We start from the raw sequence: 20049 nt of genomic DNA on the forward strand, positions 1-20049 counted from the left end.
TCCTCCTTCTGATTCTGTTTCCTTGGGTGGGTGGTGGGGTGGGGCTAGAGATGGAACTTGCTAAAAGGCAATGAGCTAACAGCAACCAGTAAGCCAGAGAAAGATGGATGTAGAATTAAGTTTTAAAAACAACCCTTTTAGAATCACCACCTCATTCTGGAAAGCAGCTTTAAGGGCTGCTTCATTTGCCAGGCTGTGAGTCTGCTTTCAGCTACAACGGCATCTCTCTAAACATGCAGTTTCTGTTGGGATGTTGTCTTTTCTCAGTGTCAAATGTATGACAGTTCTTGAAAGGTGTCTATCTTTAGAGATGTTCATCTTCTGTATTGTCTGCTCAGTTGTTTTTGATGCAAAGGGTTGAACTAGGGTTTTCTAGGAACTTCAGTTATTCACATCCTTGATATTTGTATCACTTTGCAAAAACTTCCAAAATACCCAGCATCCCAGATTTTATGGCAAATAACTAAAAGTAGTTTTAATATTAATTACTTAAAACTTTTGTTTCCTTTCATATTTGATTATACATTTATTTTCTATTAGAGATTATTATATACAGTTTCTAAAACAATCAAAAGTAGATGGGAAAAAATAATCTCATTCCTATAATGCAAAATTTAAAAGTATTTGGTAAGTCTTTGATTTTTTTTATAATAAATTTTATTTTTATATTCCCCATACAATTGCAACCCCCTTATTTTGAACCCAATCCCTCCCCTCCCGCCCCCTACCCCCCATAGAGTGTCTCTGGTTCATAGTTTTTTGTTGATTTTGATTTTCTCTTTCTTATAGTTATTCATTTTCCTGGTCCCTTATTTAAGTTTTCTAGATTCCTGCTATGAGTGAGACCATCCGGTATTTTTCTTTTTCTTTCTGGCTTATTGATCTTTTTTGAGTTACATTTTGTATTTGCTGCTTGGTGTGGGTCCAAAGTCATTCTTTGCATGTGGATAGATATTTTCCCAGGATGATTTGTTGAAAAACAGCCCTTTCCCCAACGAATGCTTTTGGAATCTTTGTCAAAAATCATTTGACCAGGTAGATGAGAGTTTATTTCTGGGATCTCTTTTAAATTCCAGTGGTCCAAGTGTCTTTATGCCAGTACCACACTGTTTTGGTTGTTGTAGCTTTGCTGTAAATTTTTGAATCAGGTTACATATCTGGTTCTTGTGGGGAGAAAATGCTATATGCAAAATATATCAAATGCAAGACAGGTGTCATCTAGCTAATATACTACTCCTCTCTGCTATATGATATTTAATTAAATTACTCCCAGAAAGTGCTTTTATATTTTGGTAGCCACTTCAATGCTGCTAAGTAGTAGAAATTTTAGCAGTTACTATTCAATATCCAAATGGTATCTATCCTGTGACTATGTGTCACTGACTGCTTCTGAATGTCTGAAAAACAAGCAGAGAACAGATCTGAACATTATAATCCAAAGTGAGTTTGCTTTTGAGGCAAAACAGAATGAATTGTTGTATTTACTTCTTGAAGTATTCAGCTCAATGATAATTTTTCCCCTAAGTGTGCTGAAATTAAAATGTTACTCAGTCCTCATAAAATTGTGTCTCCATCTATAAGTTTCCTTCTCAGGCAAGTTTTATGTGGTGCCAAAGGAGCTGTCTGAGTGTTGGGCCTCTCTCACTACTGCTTAAAATCTTCATTGTGTTGCCAAAGATTGGGTGAGTGCCAGCAGGGGTTTGTCATTGGTTCCTGAATTCTCTGGGCTGATTTTCTTGGAAGGACTCAATATCCCTTAGTTCCTGGCTTGCAACTTCCTCTGCTGTTCCAGTGGATTTTGCTCAATTCTTTTACATTTTATTATTTATTTATTTATTTATTTTTTGTGGGACCCTCGCCAGTGGCTGGGGATCGAACTGATGCTGCAGAGGCTGCGGGCAGCCTCGCAATCCAGCACTCAACCACTGCACCACCAGGGGAGGCCTTCTTTTACATTTTAATCAACTATTTCAGAGTGATCACAATAGCTCATGACAAATATTGCTACTAAATATTAAACTCCAAGGTTCCTAGAAGCAGTATTTTGGGGTGTGTGATAACTGAGTTCTAATTTTTCAATTTAGCAAGATTTCCCACCTTATGGAAATAAGCCAAATAACTAGATCTTTAAAGAGTACAAATAATTTTTTCTCTAATTGCAACTCTTTAGACTGTGTTATTTCCACCATTTATAATTATTACTATGACTTAGTTCTATGTTAATTCTTTTTTATGGAAGAAAATTCCTAGGAAGGCAGGCATTGCCACTTTTTCCTTGAGTACATTTCTTTGCTCTAGAGAAACATTGGCACCATGTTTGTGGCTAGACTCGAGTCTGTTTTCTTGGGAAATGTGCAAGTTGCTGCATGACACAAATAGAAACTGGAAAACAATCCTCCTGCCTTCATCTGCATTAGTGGTGATACCAGTTTTCTTGGGGCAGTGAATTAATCTGTAATCCACAGTTTCAGAGAAGGCATTACAATTTTATCAGCATTCACCATCTATTCTGGACGGTAAGTACCTTTTGGTCATTTAAACAGTTTTATTTTGCTAAGTGGAAAATTTATAAAGGCCACTTCCTGGGTCAGGATATAAGGAGAATCTGGGAATGAATTCTGAGACTTTTTCAGAAGCACAGAGTAACCAACAGTAGTTTCTAAAATATAAATGTGAAGTTTTGTTCTACCAATCTACCATTATATTTTCCCATTGCATCACTAGCAGGCTAATGTCCTTCCTCTACTCAGTTCCTGTGATATGACCAATAGCCAGAACTAAGGTGGATTAAGGGGAATTTCATTATTATCCAACTTTGACCTTGATACCCTTTTTCCACCTCCATTCACCTGTCCTACACGTGACTCTGGAAATTATTTTCTCTATTTCTTTTTTTTTTTTTTTTAAGATTTATTTATTTATTTATACAAGCACTGGGTATAGTCAGAAGCGCGGGAAGGTGAGAGAATTCACCAGAGCCAGAGCGGGGAACAGAACAGGCAGACTGATGAAGAAATACACTGCTGAGGGGAGCAGCGGGCACTGCAGGAGAGATCTGTCACGCCATGTGGGACCCTCACCAGCGGCGGCGGTCGGGAATAGAACAGCCACTGCAGAGGCTGCGGGCAGCTTCGCAGTCCAGCGCTCAACCACTGCGCCACCAGGGAAGGCCCTATTTCTTTTTGTTTTTTAAACTTGAAACAAGCAGAAAAATTTATTACTCTTGGGTTGCTTGAGACTATAAATCTTGATCAATGTTTAACGCAACATCAGATAGCATCAGCTCATCAAGCTCCTCCACTCTGCTCAAGTTAGGTGCCCGGTACAGGATGCTAATTTCAGCTAATGTTTTGCCTGATTCCTCTAAATGGGGGGCATCTTCACCCTTAACTATATTTTCCATATTCATTCTTGCCTCCTTCTCCATTATTTCTTCTATTTTCTTTAGTTCTTCTATTCTCACTCTCTCTTTTTCTTGCATTTCCAGCTCTAGCTGGAAGGCCAGTTGTTGTTCCTGAAACATGATCTCCTCTGCTTTGAACCTCTCCATCATTTCCTGCTCCATTAGAGCTATTTCTCTTTCACGTTCCAACTCCACCATTTCCTTTTCTCTTGCTTGCTCTGAGGTCACATTTTCCTTATACTTGTAAAGCCACAATGCTAAATATAATATTGGATCCACTGGATGTATTTTTGCCACTTCTGCAAGACCCTGAGTTAGACATGCCCCGAGATACTTTTGAAGATATGCTGACTCCATTCCTAATTCTTACACACAAACCACATCTGTGTCAACCAGTCAAGGACCAAAAGGCAAACACAGCTTCTTCACGTGTCTCTCTGCTCCATGTGCCTCCTCCAGGTATCCTTCTGGCTCTCCATCCTGCTTCCTTCCTTCCCCAGTCTCCTCTCCAGCTTCTTCTCTTCCCTGTTCAGCTCCACTCTTCCTTGGGTATCTTTTCTCCTATTTTAAGAAATTCTTTCCAAAATATAATCTTTATCTTTCCATCACAGTTTACAATAATTTCCCCTAAGTATAAATTAATCATTTTTTCCTACTTAAGACACATGTACTTGCAAATTGAAAACTTGAAGAATTTCTCCTCCGCAGGGTTGTTTGGTCAGTGGGAGGAGTTCCTCTATGTCCCATGGTCTCCTAAAGCAACAAGACCAACTGAAGCTTGGAACTGACTCATTCTGAATGATAGATGAGGTGTTTTGCAGTTGGATTCATCTAGTAAACTTAAGAATTCTTTGTTTTTTTCTCATACTCTACAGAGGCATTAAAATTAAAGAATAATTTTTTAATTTCTCACATGTCACCATTTTCCTACATTGTTTTAGGTAAATATTTCCCCATTCCCTTGCTACTGCCACCTATATTAATATTATTAATTTATTCATGCTGGCAATGAATCTTTCAAAGACAAGTCTGAGACTTTGAGATTTTTATCAAGAAAAGACTCACACCTATTAAATAAATGAAACATGTACTTGTTCTGAAAGATGCTTGAAATTTTAACAGTTAAGCTGTGAGTTTTATATTCCAGAAGTATGAATGCCACCAAACAGCCTCATCAATAAATACCAAGTGGAATAAAGTAAAGCATGTTCTTAGTGGCGAGAATACCGTATCCTTGTACAGAGAAATGAAGGAAGAAATCACAGCCATTTGAAGAGATAAGGATGCTGTTGTGGTCCCACCCACACAGGAAGACATTTACCATCTATGGTTGGCCACAGTGAGTGACATCTGCAATAAGGTGGTTTATAGGATATGAGTTGCTGTTCCTTCTGGCATAAGAAGTATCACTCATGTCTGGGTATAGGCAGAAAAAATTTAAGAAGTTCTGATTGTCCTGCACTTTGTCACTGCCAAAGTGAGTAGGGGTGTTCAAAGGTGTATTCCCTAACCTTGGTGAGCTCCAGCTATGCAGGTGGCATCCTGGTGACTTCATGGGCAGACTGGGCATCTACTGCAAACAGACCTGTGACTTTTGCTCCTACATGGTGGGAAGCAAAGGACTACAGAATTTGCCAAATGAAACTCTGAAAGGAACTCACCATTAATGATGGTAATCACTATTAGAGTTGGACTCTAAATACATCTGCTGAGGGTGTTTGAATCTTGAATCTTCAGCGATTACAAGGTGTAATTTTTTCAAATGTTTCATTGTAATGGACTGACTGAAGTCCTTGCCAATAGTTCTATTGGAATTGAGCCTATTATTTGTAGCCAGCCAAATTCTATCTAACTATTTTTAAATGCTTTTGTGAACTTGGGAAGGCCCTTCCCTCCTGCCTTTCCTCTCCCTCCCTTCTTCCCTTTCTTTCTTTTCTCTGGCTCTCTGAATCAAAAGGCCAAAGATTTACTCACCTATTTTGAATCAATGTCAAAATAACTTCAGTGAACAATTTGACAAGTCAATAATATCTCCAGTGTAAATTTGTACTGTTAATAATATGGTTGGTCATATAATTAATTTTTATTTTCAAAAAATTATAATGGGAATATAATAGGCAATACATGGTAAATAATCACAAAAGATAAAATAATGACAATAATGATAATCATTCTAACGACCCAATGGTACACTAGGATTCAAAATCAAGCATTATATAGATAACTATAATTAGGATTTGTAGGCCCTCTGGAAATATGGAAAGCTCTATAAAATCATAAACTTTATCATTATCCCTTAGCATCTTTCTAAGAAATTTTGTTGGTATGTTAATTTATCAGCCACACATGGAAGTTAAAGATTAGATATTTTCAGAATATTTTTGAATAACTAAGGTCTTTTTTTCTCCCAGAGACTCCTAGAAGTGAAAGGCACAATGGAGATATCTCCTTTTATTAATCAACATATGAATTCATTCCAAAATATTGGAGTGAGAACACATTTAGGATGATGTAGAATGTTTCAAATTCTGACATAAAGTGAGTCTCAGATATTTCTTTAGGTTTAACAAAAGAAAAATGATATTTGTGAAGTTCCTCATAAAAGCATAGATTTCGTTAATGACACATTTTAATTTGTGTTGATACAAATTCCCCATGAAGGCATTTTTTAGGGCCTTGCTCAGCTAAGGAAAGCCTGGAGGGAAGCTAACAGAACAAACAGGACAAGAGACGTAAGGTTCTAGCTCATTCTGCTGGTTGCAGGGCTCTTGTATAGTGGCTGCAAAAATTGCACAAGTCCAGAGAGGATTTAATAATATTCTTAAAAGCTCAAAAGCATTTTTGCCCTCCAGTAATGTTCTTATATTTGCTTTAGTTCACCACATTCTGAAAATAGATATTTGGTATATGTGCTGCCGAAGCGAGCACTGAAAATAGATATTTGGCTCTCAGTGTTTTTTCAAACCACAGAATAGTATTAGCTGTAATTTACATTTGAAAGTGCTGCTAAAATATGGTCACATCTGCATATGCCTCAAAAAATTTTGTTTAGCTTTTAAAAATAGTTCACCATGCTTTGGGAATTATTTTATATAGGATGATGAATTATAAACTCAGGTCATTAAAGAATTTCCTTGGTTCTAGGATAATGATATTGCATATAGGCTAATTCTACAATATTACTCTGGGATTGTGGAAAATAAACTCTAGGAGTTAGTCAGTGTGCTGAATGAAACCATACTCGCACTCATTCTCTGTCAATGACAATGACAATAATAATTGACATTCATTGAGTATTGTGCTAAGTACTTTACAATATCCAATGAAGTGATGATTCCTTTACCCACAGGTGGAAGAAATTGAGCCACAGATGTACCCAAGGTTAGAAACCTTGTAAGTAATAAACTGTGTCCTCACACCCATCTCTGTGACACACAATCTGGGCTCTTCACTATTCAGCTCCATCTTGTTTCAAAACCAGAACTATTCAATCTGCTCAAGCAATCAGTGCTTTCAGAATGGGACATGAGTAGATTATAAAGATTGTCTTTATACACACTTGCTTTCCAGTCTCCCTAGCTTGTTGGATTGCTTAAAAAAAGAGAAAGTTGCCAGAAAAACACACGTACAACTCTCCCCTTTGTCAGCAAAAAGCAGGCTCCCCAAGAACTCGGCCAAAGGGAAGCGGAAGACCATAAGATTATTCCCTCCGGACTGTGAGTGATGGGTCAGCCAACAAAGACAGAAAGAAGTACTGTGTTTGGAAGTGATGTCTATAAAAGGCCAGTTTTTTCTCACAAATCTACATGGCAATAGAAGTAATGAGAAAAGAAGATGCAGGAGGAGAAAAGCAGAGGGAGGGAGACATGGAGACGGCATCCGTCGTCAGAGCATCGGCACTGCTGACTGTTTTTAGAAGCAGTGACAGATACATTTGGCTGAAAACAGTAGAAAAACAAATTGTTTGAGACAGAAGACAGAACAGTTTTACTGCCATGGGGGACAATCAGCCACCTGTCTCATGTTTCTGCAGCAATTTGGGATCTGGGGCAGGAACTCCAACTGCTCAGAGGTCCTTGGTGCATCTGTGTGCCCTGCAGGGAGGTGACCCGGACAGAGGGCCCGGACGTGGAGCCCCAGTGATGCGATAAGGCTATTCCTATGGGTCTCCACCAGGTCTCCAGCACAGCCCATAACTGATTCCCACAGAGTCCCACCCTGCAGAGGCACCACTAGGAAGGGGAACTAGAGGACTTTCACACCCTTCTTCTCCATTTTGATAGGGGCAAATGCCAGATTGCTACCCTATGGCTCTCCCATGTAGAAACCTGCTATACAGTCTCCAAATGACTTACCACAAACTGTTTATAGGTGCCAGAAAAATGTCTGCCATGTTTTTAAAAAAGAGATTTCCATTGAGAAATAATTAAACCTTATAAAATGGCTGGCCTGCTATTTACAGAGAAAAGCACAGTGTCTCTCTCATTTCCCAAAGACAACTGTGATTTAATTTTCCATTGCTCTAGGGGATTCAAATGGCATTTTGAGTCCTGCTTTCCTGCTCCTAGCAGCTATGCACAAGGTGCCAGCTGACTGATGAAGCACGAAGGCCGGGACCTTCTCCACCTTCCTAGGAATGGGTAGAGATGCTTCTCTTTGTATCACACTTTTATCAGCCAGATGTGGTAGAGTGCTGAAGAGAAGATTCTAGACTCTGAAGCCAGGTTACCAGCACCAGGAGTCTGGATTCTTCGACCAGTTCTTACTATATGGTGGTGTGGTGTCCTCACTCTAGAATGCGGGCAACAGTAATAATGGCCTTGTAGAGTTGTTGTGAGGAATAAAGGAGCTGATCCTTGTAACACAATTTGTATTGAGCTGCTTCAAAGAAAGTGTCCCTTACTGTTACCTACTGCTATGATAACAGGCAGGGCTTGGTCGACAAGGATACTCATTTTGTGTTGCTGGCTGGGTAACTACAGAATCACATCTCACAGCATTTCTAGATGTTAATTCAGACAAGAAATGGCAACTCTAGAAGGATTTCTCATTAAGATCTAGCCTGACTATGTTGGATGACAAAGCTTATGGAACAAGACCATTTCCCAGGTTGCTGTAGTGAAGTGTGTAAGATTGATATCCCCTTGGTAACTTTCAGAGAAGTTTTTGGGTAAAAAACATTATCTTTCATAATGTCCCCACTTTCTTGCCTTACGTTTTAGGAATGACCAACTATGTTACTGGGAAACACAAAGTCCAGTGGCCTTTTGGGGAATTCAAAAGCAAACAGCTTCTATGTCTGCTAACTAACATTAGTATCCAGGAGCCTGGAAAATGATGAATTAGAGAAAGTCATCTAAGTAAAACTTGCTATCATTTGGCACTTTGTAGCTATGTATGACCTAGGCCCCAGTCCTTCACTCCCAAGTCCAATGTCCTGCATCACCATCAGTTCCGGTGGGATGGCTCCATGGGGTGTGGAAGTGTGCGGTTGTTTCAAAGTGAAACTGAGAGGGTTTTCCAGTTAGACCCACCACCATAAAACACTGATGGCCACTCTGGAAGAGTTGTTAAAATGCTTAGCCTTGGTCTGCTGTCCAAACCAATAGGTTGAGACTGAACATTAGAGGCCTGGGCACTTTTCCTTCCAAACTCCTGGTTCAGATTCAATGTTAAGACACACAGTTTTCTTTATCAAAGAATCTGCTGAGCCTCTTGCTGTCTCATCAGGAACTCTCAGGAACATGGCACTGCTACTGTGCCTGCAGAGGTCTGGCTGGTAAACTTCATCAGGGGGCACAGCCCTCACAAGTCTTTCTGGCTTGAATCACATCATCACAGCACAGCCTACTTCAATTCTACAGACCCCTTCAGTGTGACAGCTAGGTGAGCCACTAAGGAAGGGGAGAAAGGTTTATATTCCAGTCACAATGCTGCCTTGACTTGGGGCAAAGAAGAAGCAAATGTGTCATTTGTTTGGAGGAGCAGCAGGTGGGCAGGGGAGAAGGATGTTAAGAGGGGGTTTTCTTCATCTTTGGAGCCAGCTATCAAAGCTGCTCCCAGGACATGTTTGTGTTCATCAGACTGCCTGATTCCTTGTTTTCCTGGAAGAAACCCTGGAGCTCTGGGGTCCTGATATGTGTGTGGCACACGTTAAGGATTGCAGACTGCTGATCAAGGCTTAGCATTGCCAGTCTTGCTGCAAGTCTTGCCCAGACCTCATGCCCCGGTTGGCATCTGGCTTCTTGCCTTTTTCTGGTAACCATGAACTGGGTGCTGGCCTGCTGGAAGTTTCCCTGGCATTAAATATTAGTCCTAAATCTTGTAAGTTGTGTTCTATTATTTTTTTATGTTGAAACTCATCCTTATTTCTCCTAATGGAATCTCATTCTTTTAGAAATGGGGCTTTATAATCTTCAGGAACTGGAGTAGCTTACGGGTCATTCAGCAGGCACCTGTCCTTCTGAGGTTGTGTGTGTACACTGCTGCCCACTGGAGCTCTCTGATATCCACTGACACCAACAGATTTCCTGTGGTCAGACCTCACTTCTCCCTCTGCCCCAATGCCAGGCTAACACTGCATCCCACCCACCACCCACTGGAAGTCACCCTCAGGCTTCCTGGTCACATATGTGGACATCTACTGACTGACTCACTGTTTCTGAAATCCTTTTATCTGGGCTTTTCCCATGCACCCAGCCTGCTCTCACATCTTGATGCCCCCCACTAATACATGGGGTCTTAGATATTGCCAGGAGAACCAGTCCTTCTGTCAACAGAACTCCAGACTTGTAATCAATTGATTCTATATGATGACAAAAGCCTTTACTGCTGTCCAGTTGCATGGGATACTTCAGAAATTAGCACAGATCTTGTTTGTTTTCTGTAAAGATTCCATTTCTCCACTAAAAAATAGATTTTGTCTCTGTGTATATTTTGCCCCGGACACCCTGTCTAAAATTCCAGCCCCCATCCCCAGTTCTTATTTTCCCCATCCACTTCTCTTTTTTTGTTAGGACTTTTTTACTAATATGCTGCATATTTTACTGACTTATCTTGTTTACTTTAGCCAAGCCCCATGTGGGTTGAGATTTTAATTTATTTTATTATGCCTGTACTCTGAGCTATTCCTGGTCTAGAAGAATCTTTCAACAAATATTGGTGAGGTAGATGCAGGAGTGAGTGCTCAATGAAGGGCTGTGCTTATCAAGGCTTAGCCAGGTCACTGGCCAAGGCTGTGGGTTTCTTGTCCTTTGTCCAATAGAGGAAATTCTTCTAGCCGGGAGGCCCTACTTATTGGCTTTCTGCTCCCCCCAGGGCAAGGTGCTCACCTTCAGTTTGTGCTCATGCTCCTTGTTGACACGAGCAAGCAGCTGGGCTTTCCTTCTGTTGAGGGCATCAATGAGGGCGTCACACTGGGCCACCAGGCAGGCCTCAAACTCCACACTGTTCTCCTGCATGAGAGAGCACACACCTCAGCCATAGACACCTGTGTACCTCATGCACCAGAGAAACAGAGCCCCCCCATTTATGGGAAATTGCTACTGAGGGGGATAAAAAGTAACTCTGTCCTCAACACATATTTGGCATTTTAAACTAGCCAGATATATTTAATTCTATAGTGCTAGTGTTTTTTTTTTTTTTTAATAGAGGCATGCTTTATTTATTTTATTTATTTATTTATTTTGTTTGTTTGTTTGTTTGTTTATACATGCACTGGGTACAGTCAGAAGCGCGAGAGGGTGAGAGAATTCACCAGAGCCAGAGCGGGGAGCAGAGCAGGCAGAAGGACCGAAGTACACTGCTGGGGGGAGCAGCGGGCGGCAGGAGAGGTCTGCGCGCCATGTGGGACCCTCCTCCGGTGGCCGGGGAGCAGCCGAGGATCGAACCGGCGCCGCGGAGGCTGCGGGCAGCTTCGCAACCCAGCGCTCAACCGCTGCGCCACCGGGGAGGCCCCCTATAGTGCTAGTGTTTTGCTTTAAATTTAAATAGAAAAGGATAAATACTGCTTAATAAATTAATGTTTATAAAAAGGAAATCATCTCTGCTGTTTGAGTCATATTAAGTAAAGTGAAAGTTTAGTTTACAAAGTTGAACGTGAGTTCAGAGTGGACATGGAAGCTTGGCATAGGTCCATCTGTGTATGATGGAAGGTGGCATTCAGAAAGGCTGGTTGCCAGAGGAAGTGGGGCATTGTTAGGGCAAAGATTATTAAATCTGGGGAAAGAAAGAAGATGGCTATGATCTTCAATATATATATTAAAAAAAAACAATGATAATAGAAAGTTTATAAGAATAATGATAAGCAAAAGTACTTCCAACTTTATAAGGAAAGCAAATAGAAAGTGAAGGTAGATAATCTTATATGTAACAGGCATCACGCTACTGTAAAAATAAGACAAGTACCAACAGTTTATGGAGTAAAGGGAACTATGTTCTAAACCATGAAATATAGCTTTGCCATGCTGTTTAAATTGAATGATGGATCTAATTTTTTACTTGATTTAGATCTGTACACGTTATAGGTATTTCTTTTAAGCAATTATCTCATTAAGTCCATTAAAGGTAGTCCTTTCAATAAGTTACTTTGTAATTTCAATTCTCAAACCATAATCTGAAAAAAAATTAATTTCCAGAAAACAAAAGCAGAGTACCACACATACACTGACAACTAAAAAAACAGCATCCAATTGAGTAAACTGTAAATCTTTGGGGGCTAGCAAGGAAGGAATAGCTTAGCCTATAAAATTTTAATTTATTCCCAAATATATAAAGAATTGTGTCTCTTAATAATCCTCTGGTAGCTATTTGGTAACTGCTTTCAAGTTCAAGGTCTTCTTTGTATATATAAGATGTGCATTAGTGATTGCTTGAGCAATGACTTCAATAAATGCTAAATTTTGCTTTTATGGCAACTGCGTTTGCGTTCTCAGAGAAGCCCTCTGGAAAGCATCATACAAGAGCTCTCTATGTTCCATGCAGGGTAATACTGGGAGGGAGTGGGGGAGTCTTCTTGTAGGCCCTGATTTAGAGCAGAAAGAAAGCTTTGCTCTGATGAAGTGGCGAGGCAGAGAGGCAAGCCTGGGGCTGCACATTTTATGCCAGCAAAAGCAAAGAAGGGACTGATTGATAAACTCTATTGCTTTGGAAAACAGAAGGAAGTGTATACTATTAGGCTGTTAGGGAATCAAAAGTTTTAACATGGGCATGCATGCCAAAAAAATGGCAAAGAAATCACTGTGAGATGCTTTGAAAGGCTGGTTTACATTTAAAAGCCACTTCTGTCTTGACATGGATTAAATATTAGCTCAGAAAGCCTATTTACTGGAGGCCAGAGCTCAGGTTATTTCTGTGAGGCAAACCTCAAAACATAAGAATGGCAAATAGCACAGAAGGTCATTATTTTAGCATCTCATGCAGTTTATGGCTCCTTCCCCTTAGCTATATGGAAGAATTCATAAGCTCTCAAATGCTGTCTGATCAGTTAGGTCATTGTGTCCAAATAAGGCAATGTGAAATTCTAGTAAGCAGGGGTCATGGTTGAAGAATGCTTAACACCTGCTTAGGGGAAAAGAATTACTATAGGACCAGAAGGAAGGAAAGAAGAAAGGAGGGACTGAAAGGAAAGAAGTAAAGAACTGGGGAAGGGAAGATGGAAAGCAGAGTGAATACAGGTAGGTGATCTAAAAAGAAAAATGTGAACAATTTGTTACCATTAAATAAGATATTATTATTGCATGGTGTTTTGGGAACCTATAGAGTTAAAAAAAAAAAAACCCCTCAACAATAATGACTGAATTTATAGAGTCACCTGACAGAGGCCTCTTTCCACAGCTCCATTAGTAGAGAATTAGACCTCAGCGTGGAAGATAAATCATTCAGCGAACCAGGTTATGTTTCTGACTTGTTGGCAAAATGCAACACCTCAGGAAGGGGTAGCTTTAAAGTTAGTCTGTATGTGTCTTTGTACGTATTAGAAGAGACAGAAAAAATAAACAGGAATTCCCCACAACACATAAAAATAAACAGACAAAAGAGACAAACTTCCCCTTCCCCAGCTGCATCTTAACCCTTGAGGTTGTTCTACACTGCCAGTACCTGGATCTGCTGCACCATGTTGCGAAGCTGCACCAGAAACTCCTTGGCTTCTTTGGCCCTGTCTGACAGTCCATTTAGCGCCTGGGAGAGTTGACTCTGCAGAGACAAAGGAAACCATAAAGCTAAAATCACAGGAAGTGGTAACAAGGGGCTGTTTTGATCTAAGACCCAAGGGTCCTCCATTTGTACCTGACATTTTTACTTAACCAACATTTGTACATGAGAATTCTGGGAACAACAGCATCTGGACTCCTTCCATATATTCCTAAGTGGTTTTTCCCCTAAGGCAGTGAATACTTCCAACCATAGACCACTGCAGTCAAAAGCCCTCACCAGTTGACAGCTGCCCAGAATATCCTCATCTCTTTAAGTAATTATTTCAGGAATAATTTATTTAATGCCTATTATTTGCCAGGAATTTAAACAAAAGAACAGCAAGTCAGATGACTTGGCAATTATCAACATTTTTTTAATCCAAAGGGCTGTTGGGCTGGGGTTGGCAGAAAGAATTAGGGAGTGGAGAGCAGGTGAGGGAGGGAAGGGCTCGATCACTGATGAGCTATAAGTGTTTAGATAAAGAGCGAGATGACATCTCCGTCATCTTCTTTCTCCCAAGTACAGCCCTGTTGCCCTAACTCCTCACCACGCCAGCCTCCTAAACCCAGGTGAATCCCATCCTGTGGGGATGCACTTCTGTTGGGGAAGGGTAATGTGTCTAGGTGAGCACTTGCTTTCTAGCCTCACTGTCCGCTGAATGGCCACAGGACATGTTGCTGATTGGTGACACCTAAGAGTGAGTCGAATGGGAGCTGGCAGAGTCTGAGAAAACTTCTGCTCTTCTACTGACATGGCCCCAGTGTGGCTGATGCAACCTCTTGCTTTTTGTTCCCACTGGACTGGATGGCAGATGCCTATGACTCTCATGACAAGACCAGCATGGGAAGGGGGAGGGTTGGAAAGAGGAAGTCCTAAGTCAGGGAGCCACACTTGAAATCTCCTGCCACTAGGCTTCTTGTTATATGGGGGGAAAAAGCTTTTAGTTAAGTCCCTATATTGGAGTTTTCTATTACTTGCAGCCATTCTACTGTACTGGATCCAAAATTCCTTCTTTTAGCTGCCTAAGCATTTCCTTCCATCCCTCCTCTAAACTACAGTGACAAACTTCCAATTCCCATAACACCTTCTTTGAAAACTGAAATCGACACTTCTTCTTGCCAACACAATGCTTCATCTAGTCTTTAAAAAAAGGACAAAGCCTTAAAACTATAACTCCTGGTCCAATGAATGCTTTTCTCTTGTATTTGCCCTATTAAGTACTAAGTCAGGCATTGAATCTTTTTAAAAATATGCAAGTCAAACACTTGGTGGAAATAATGTGGGATGGTAGAAGGAACACAGGCATTGGAAAGGTTCAGATTCTGGCTCTGTGCCTTACTAAGTTTGGCATTGAGAAAATTATCTCTGTTTGAGTTACTCCAATGGAAAAAAATGGGAATAATAATAATACTTTGTAGTTGGGTTGCTGTGAGAGTTTAACGCATTAATCCACGTGAAAGCTCCTGCTAGTAAAGGGTAGTGAGCAAGGGAACTCTTTGGCATTCACAAAGTCTTCCAGTTACTGGCTGTTCAACCTTCTAAACATAGTTTTACCTCATCCATAAAATGAGAAGTTGTATTGCAGGAGGTGTTGTGTCTAAAGCCCAGAACCTGCTGGCACAGGGCACATGCTGAATCCTGTTGATTGGAATATCCCTTCCTCACCTTCTTCCTGCTCACAGATACCTGCTGACTGAAAGGGGGGATTCTTGGGGCAGATTTGGAACAAGGTCAGTTGGAGGATACCCTTCATCTCCTATATGTTGATCTGGCACCCAGACACTGGGAGGCTAGACCCACAACTGAGTAAGAAAAAGCACCCAGGAGCCTATAGTTGGGGTATAGGATACTTGACTGTTTATTACAAGGTCTCAGCTGCACCAAAATTTGGGGTAAAAGTTTTCTCTTTAAGAACTTTTTCCAGGGGATGAAGGAAGGAAGAGGGTCTCCTTACTGCCGAGACAATAAAATAAGAGATATATTCTAGAGGAGTTTTTTCATTGCTACTTTAGCACTTAGAGCTCTTCTTTGCTGAATGAGTAGATGTTTGTGGGGCTATCAGAGTTTCCTGCCTCTTTTTATTATTATAACATTACATAATATATAATATATTATAATCTACCCAATATATTTACATAATATATAAATATATTAATTAATCAATACATTAATGTATAATATATAAATATAATATTACAAAATTTATATTATACTGTATTAGTAAGATTGGAGGACAGAAGTCAAATTCATTCAGGTACACAGAACTGAAGCTACCTGACTTCTTGTATTCTAGCCTTGCAATTAACTGTCTATATAATATAAATCAGATGTGACATCATAAAGAATTATTGACCCCACGGGTTGCATACTTAGAGAAAAATTATTGTGTAGCTGTAGAAGAATGCTGGCCTTATCCTCTCCCAGGATTTTATATAGCAAAACAATGAGTGAACAACAAAAATCAGTTCATTTGCAGATTTCTTCCTTTTGTGTCTATGTTTGGTGCCCAAAATGCCTGCTACCCGGCTAATGGCTGTTCTGATAAATAATTGCAATATAAGATAAATACCAACTTGAAGCAATCAAGAAGGAGCCTGAAAAATCCTGGTAACTATTTATCACCAGAAAATTCTCTTATTGGAGGGTTTATAATGCATTGCTTTTATAGGATAGTCTTTTGATCACATTTATAAGCTACAGCTTATGTAGAAGAACATTATTATAGATTGATTTTGTTTCCCAGAAGCATTTAAATTCCTGCCCTGTGCTAACAGATGTTCTGTATTCAGGACCACAGAGCAGTCCTGTAAATTTATTACTGAGAACATTGGAGATGCAAATATTTCGGGTGTGTTTTTGTTCTGGCATCATGCGGTCAGTCATTAGAGGCTGTTTATAATGTCTAAGTAATGATGTCCTGATTTCTTGGATATTTGTTTTCCAATTTTCTGAAAAGGTGTGATGATCAAAAAGCGAATGAGAGTGGAAAATGATGTAGCCAAAGAAGCACTGACAAATTTCAAGTCAAGTCCTCAGGGCATGCTCTGAATAACCAAGATCTCCCAGAAAAATGAACTGTTTAGAGTGTAAAGGAGAGAAACAAAGAACTCTGCCTCTTCCCTCTCTCCTCGCCTCTCTGGCTTTTCTCTTTCAACTTCCACCAAGACTCTAGCTCCCCTCGCCTCCCAGCGCAGCGAATGTTACAGGAGATCAGGAGCTTCATCTGGGAGAGCACGTGGAGGATGTTTCAGGACCCATTATTATTTAGGCTTGTGAAATGAGTAATAGAATTCACTCCATCCTGATCAGTTCCTTCCTTGCCCGTGCATCCGCCCAGCTGCCGAGCATGCCCAGATGGAAGACAGTGTCTCCTTTCCATTTCCTGCTGTAAACATTATTCATGTGTCATCTCTCCCTGCCACTTACTGCAAATATCTGACAGCGACAAATTGGGACAAATGAAAGGAAGCTTCCTGGCTGTCTGGGATCTAAAGTTACAGGCGAGGGATGGGTCAAAAACAGTCAACCCAAAGAATTGGTACAAAGTAGATGAGTCGGCAAGCAAGTTAGGACAGTGATGACCCAGAAAACAACCTTGCTGCTTCTCCCTGCAGCTTGTCACAGTGCAGCTGCTCAGGACTTACACCCGCACCACCTCCTTCCCAGGTACCAAAGTCAACTTAAAACAAGGAGCAAAGTGAGAATGGATGCAGTGTGATTCTGAAGGAAGCATCTTTCTCCTCCCCCTACCTGTCCCCCTGAGGATAACAATTTTTCTTGAAGAAATACTGATTTTTGAGTCTCACTACCTTCCTGATATCATATGATGGAAAAGTAAGAGCAAGATATTAGAATAGTTACTATACATTGGCTATGTCTCATAATTCAGGAACTCTGATGGGCCCTTTTAATATGACTTAATTGATCCCAATCACTACCCCACCATTTTGTGATGGTTCAGAGATGACATACCTGAGTTAACATTTTACTACTCAAACCTGGAAAAGCTGAACCACAAACCCCAGTCTGATTCCAAAATCATACTCTTTGCTTCAACTTCCCAAAAAGGAGAATTCTTTCCTACCCATTCAGGAAGAAATAAAAACAATGCATTATGAGAGTATATAGAACCAAAAGTGAACTGATGAGGGATCATGATTGAGTTTGAGGAATTTTATTATGCTTACAGACAGATAAACCATAAACCATAGCATGGCTACTCATGAAATGTTCAACGTATTTTTTCCTGTGTGGAGTTTTTTGGTGAATTTGAATAAAACCCCTGTCAAAGAAAGAACTCTCATGGGAGAGGGTCAGTGACTTGGATCCAATGCTGGCTTTATCCTACTGACCTGAGGCCTTGGGCAGGGACTGGGCTAGGGGAGGTAAAGGAATAAGAATTTACAGAGTGACTAGTACTTGGGGAACCTTTAAGCTGGGGTCGATGACCTTTGAGCTAAAATGTCTTTATTTTAAAAGATTTATTTATTTATGTGTACAAGAAATGGGGTACAGGCCAGAGGTACAGCAGTGAGAGGATTCACCAGAGACAGAGCGGGGAACAGAACAGGCAGTCTGACTGAAATACACTGCTGAGGGGAGCAGCAGGTGAGACAGGAGAGGTCTGCTATGGCATATGGGTAGCTCCCTGGCTGGCCAGCAATCGAATTTGCAGTGCAGAGTCTGTGGATTACTTCACAGTGCTGTGTTTAACGCGTTGCACCACCAAGGAGGCCCCTGTAGCTAAAATTTCTATTCTTCCCGCTTACACCTTTCCTGCCACCACAAAAGGATGTCTCTTATGGTGGAAGATCAATGCAGTTGGATGAGTAGAAGCCTCAGAGGCTGGAGATGCCAACTTGTCCAAGCCCAGCAGCAGGAATAGGGTAGTGGACAAGCTGTGATCTGCCAAGTGATCGGTTGGGCCTGGGAACTGAATACACAGTCCAGTGTGTGTGTGTGTGTGTGTGTGTGTGTGTGTGTGTGTGTGTGTGAAATTGTACATGTGAATATGTGTGTGAATGCAAATATGGAACATGAAGAGTATGTGTGAGAAGATATGAGTGAAATATCGGGAAGCTTTTGGCTTTGGATACGGCATACCAGCCTTAAAAATGACCTCATGATTTATTAATTAATCAGCATTCATGGAGTTTCATCATGGGCCAAGCACAGTGATTCATGCTAGGAAAACAATGATAAAGAAAATAGACATAGTCTCTTCCTTTTAGGAGCCATTATTGTTCTCAAACATCACCATTCTGAGCTTGATAATGTCCATTTAAAGTTTTCTCCCATAGACTCTCTAACAAAGCAGAGGATCAAACTTCTAACTAATAATAAAAATGTAACTTCTCTGCCTCTCAGGGAAAATGAGAAGTATTTGCTTTCCTAGCAAGACATAGATAGCTGTGACCAGAGTTCAGATTCCAGACACACTCTGTGTAGTCTTTATCCACCACACTTCAGGTATTTCTACACCTTAGAGAGCAAACCATCAAACTGGAGATGCAAATAAGCAGGACAGATTTTTTTAAACTAAAATATAGGGAAGTCATGTTTTGCCTCAGAGCACAGAGAGGAGGGGAAAAAAAACAACTAGTGCCTCATTCAATGTTCAGAGCTTCTTGGGGAAAAATTGATTTGCCATATCTCTATGACTGGAAGCTATGAAAGTATTCATGCAGCAGTTGTGATCGAGGGCATGACACTTTAATATAGCAGCAGACACACAAGCTGCAAGGTGATTGCTACTTGGCCCGGGGCTCTGGCAGAGAGCATGCCTTTCTCTGTATGTTCTAAAACATGACCTCTGTGTTGTTAGGCAGTTGCTAAGTATTTGCAGCATGGGATTAAAAATATGCCTTCCTTGGGCTAAACCTTTGTATAAATATTGGGTTTTACAACCCAGAGATGGACTCTGGACAGAGCCCCTTTGTGCACATGCTGTCTTTTCTCTGGAGAATTCTAAGGTCCTAACCCTAGGCTCAGAGTCCTTTTCCAAGAAGCTGTTGTGTTTACAGATCTGGTATGTCATTCTTCCTTGTCTTAACAGTGTTAAGATAAGTAAAACAGATTTGATTTTATAAAATTTCAGTTCTCTATAGTATTTAAGCACCCCAGTAGAATCTCTCAATCACACTTATTTTCCAAAGTAAAATAGATAGAAAGATATATTAGAAAAATATGTGACAAACTAAAGAAATGATTTTTAAAATACACAAATGCTTTAGAAGAGACTCAAGTGTTAAGTGCTAAGGCAGGAATGACTTCTTATCCATTCCTTTACATTTCTAATGATAAGAACTAAACAGCTAATGGGATCAAGATACTTTATTTCAGGAAAGAACATTCTACCCCTTATTTCAGAAGCAGAAAATACAAATTTCAGATAAGTCAGAAAATTAGAGAACTTAAACGAAGAAAATAAAATGCTCAGTCTCACCAGAGAC

General features: G+C 40.4%; 2 protein-coding genes across 7 annotated transcripts in view; both read right to left on the reverse strand.

Annotated features, from left to right (window-relative positions):
* The window catches only part of TRIM9 (tripartite motif containing 9), a 96686-nt gene that overhangs the window by 32135 nt on the left and 44502 nt on the right, over positions 1–20049 (reverse strand). For all 6 annotated transcript variants that reach the window (XM_037503318.2, XM_037503317.2, XM_037503322.2 and 3 more), the window contains exons 2-3: positions 13502–13597; positions 10735–10857 (exon numbers count right to left, since the gene is read on the reverse strand). In XM_037503318.2, the coding sequence (XP_037359215.1) occupies positions 10735–10857; positions 13502–13597 (219 nt within the window). The remainder of the gene's footprint in view (positions 1–10734; positions 10858–13501; positions 13598–20049) is intronic.
* Positions 3210–3775, reverse strand: LOC119239084 (DPY30 domain-containing protein 1-like). The gene has a single exon (XM_037503323.2). The coding sequence runs from the start codon at positions 3758–3760 to the stop codon at positions 3239–3241; it is 522 nt and encodes a 173-aa protein (XP_037359220.1). The 5' UTR covers positions 3761–3775; the 3' UTR covers positions 3210–3238.

This window comes from Talpa occidentalis, unplaced genomic scaffold (assembly GCF_014898055.3).
Source record: "Talpa occidentalis isolate TD23 unplaced genomic scaffold, MPIMG_talOcc4v2.1 talOcc4.11, whole genome shotgun sequence".
NCBI lineage: Eukaryota > Metazoa > Chordata > Mammalia > Eulipotyphla > Talpidae > Talpa > Talpa occidentalis.

Bases quoted from the DNA above. Each gene is read 5' to 3' on its own strand.
- LOC119239084 (XM_037503323.2), bottom strand. From the start codon at position 3,760: ATGGAGTCAGCATATCTTCAAAAGTATCTCGGGGCATGTCTAACTCAG.